The 2500-nt window shown below is 36.7% G+C and overlaps 1 protein-coding gene across 2 annotated transcripts in view; it reads left to right on the top strand.

Moving 5' to 3' along the window:
- The window catches only part of LOC125043139 (CDK5 and ABL1 enzyme substrate 2-like), an 18695-nt gene that overhangs the window by 5763 nt on the left and 10432 nt on the right, over positions 1-2500 (top strand). For both annotated transcript variants that reach the window (XM_047639105.1, XM_047639106.1), the window contains exons 2-4: positions 1661-1794; positions 1972-2167; positions 2363-2495. In XM_047639105.1, the coding sequence (XP_047495061.1) occupies positions 1661-1794; positions 1972-2167; positions 2363-2495 (463 nt within the window). The remainder of the gene's footprint in view (positions 1-1660; positions 1795-1971; positions 2168-2362; positions 2496-2500) is intronic.

Below are 2500 nucleotides of genomic sequence, written 5' to 3' on the forward strand. Positions count from 1 at the left end.
TGTGTGTGTGTGTGCGTAGGTGTGTGCGTGCGTAGGTGTGTGCGTGCGTAGGTGTGTGCGTGCGTAGGTGTGTGCGCGTGTGCGTGTGGGTGTGCGTGTGCGTGTGGGTGTGCGTGTGCGTGTGCGTGTGCGTGTGGGTGTGCGTGTGGGTATGTGTGTGCGTGTGTGTGCATGTGTGCGTGTGTGTGCGTGTGTGTGTGTGTGTGTGTGTGTGTGTGTCTGTGTGTGTGTGTTTTCTTTGTGTTTGTTCCTGTGTATGTATGTAGACTTATGTATTAGTTTATGAGATAGGTAAATGATATCACTATATTATATTAGTCACATTATGTAAAGGTGAAGAAGTGTGTATTATCATTTCTTGACTCATGTCCTTATCTAACGCATAAGAGATTATTGTAAATACTCAATCAGGCCAAATCCAGGGGTGTTTGTTGTGTCACATATGTTGGGAAGGGAAGGTGTGTAAATGGTAAATGGGACGATTAGGAATTGGAAATACATACTCTCTTAATTTTTTTTAGTTTTCTACAGAAATGGTTATGGTTGTTATTTTGTATTGTTGGTTTGGTTTAAAGGCCTGAAAAAAAATTGCTAAGGAGTAGGAAAACTATAGAAATAGGAGATTGCACATGTACATAAGGTCTACCCATGCACAAGCACACACACACACACTTACCTCAGGTTTATATTTGATTATTTATGTTTCTTTTTTTTTGGGGGGGGGGGTACAGTTTCAAAAATAAAAGAACAGATGAAAGAATAAAAAAGAAAATCTAATGCCATAGCTATTAATTTTAATTTTTTTTTTATGTACATTATCCTTTGAATATTAATTGAAAAGCAGAAAGTTTGTTCTCTCCTGGAGTAAGTTTGTTCTTGGAGAGGCATAGCAACATGTATAAGATCTTGGATTTACACATAAAAAGTTTAGTGTGAAATAGTTTTTATCCATGCATTATCAGTATCTTATCAGCTTTTGTTACAAGGTTCCTCGGGTATAGTTTTGAAGTGGAGTGTAATAAAATTGATTAATATTATCACACAGGATGTTTTGTAGAGGCTGTCACTATTGCAATATAGCTTTATTTATTTATATATATATTTTTTTTTTATCAGGATATGTAGGTCAGTTGTAGATATGAAATATAAGAACATTTAGTAGTGAAAACAGTAGACACAGATAAAAAAAAAAGTGGGCCAGCCATGAAAATTAGCCTACCCCAGCAAGTCCAGTTGGTAATTCTAGGCCTAGAAATTAATGTCACTAATGTGAAAACTTGTTGGAAATGGGAAGTAATTCTGAATTGCCAGCTAAGAAGTAATGAAATGTGTCCAAGATTTTTTTTTTTTTTTTTTTTTCTGCTGTAGCATTTGATAAGAATATATATTGATAATATGAATTATTCACCCCCAATTCTTATTGCTTAAGAAAGTTATTTATATCACTTCCCTGAATTTGTGATCATGGAAGTAGGCCCTAATTTCAAACCATGAATTCTCATTATTATGTCCTATTTCATTGATTCCTTTTCATGATATACACTGTTTATGAAAACACTATATATCCAAATCTATGTATTTAAGTATAAGTTCACCTCTTAGTATTTACACGTGTTTTGTTACCTGTGTATATTACCAATATATTACTATTATTTTTCAGGACAAACACAAACAACTCAGAGCTTGGTGACCGTCCAGGTGTTTTAAAGAAACGCATGGGTCTACATCACCATCCCTTGGTTGATAAGACACAGTGCTTTAGCAGTAATGAAAGCTTAGGAGCTCCAATACCAAGTAAGTGTGAATTAAAGGCTGTGTATCAAAATCATTTATTCAACTGTTATCTTGTTTTTTGTTGTTGTGAGTGATTATTCTTTTTGTATGGCATATTCAGGATATATATCTAATGCCAGAAATCTTTTTTAGTGAATTGGTATTGTGAACTGTTTTAAATCTTTTGATACCTTTCAGATATTGGAGGAGGAAGAACCAGAAAGTTGTCCAGCAGTGTGTCAGATACATCAGGGCCTCCCAGTAAAGAGGTCAAATTTATGAAGACAGGACACGATCTACAAGTCCGAGATGAGCGAGTAGTTTTGATATCATCCCACAAGATACCTTTCCACATCTTTTCCTCACTACCATACAACAAATCTAAGCTGGGAGGGTGAGTCAATGTAGTGTTTTGTCAGAATTCCAGAGAGAATGTGAATGAATAGACGAATGAATCATAGTGGGAATGTCTTGAGTGTGTGTTCACAGGAGTCTGGATGTGTGGTTTGGTCTGGTCCATGTTATGGCATGCCTGTAGCGTGTGTGTCTTGTTTGTCTGTTCTTGTATTGACGTTATGCTATATTTTAGACGAAATGACCATCATGGAAGAGGTGAAAGTGGACGGCGGCGTCATCCATCGGGGAACCGACCCCTCTCCACTATCAGTGACAGTGTGGATCCTGCTTATATTCTAGGATTAGATCGTTCAGATGAAGTTGGGGTAAG

Source organism: Penaeus chinensis, chromosome 33 (assembly GCF_019202785.1).
Source record: "Penaeus chinensis breed Huanghai No. 1 chromosome 33, ASM1920278v2, whole genome shotgun sequence".
Taxonomy (NCBI): Eukaryota; Metazoa; Arthropoda; class Malacostraca; order Decapoda; family Penaeidae; genus Penaeus; species Penaeus chinensis.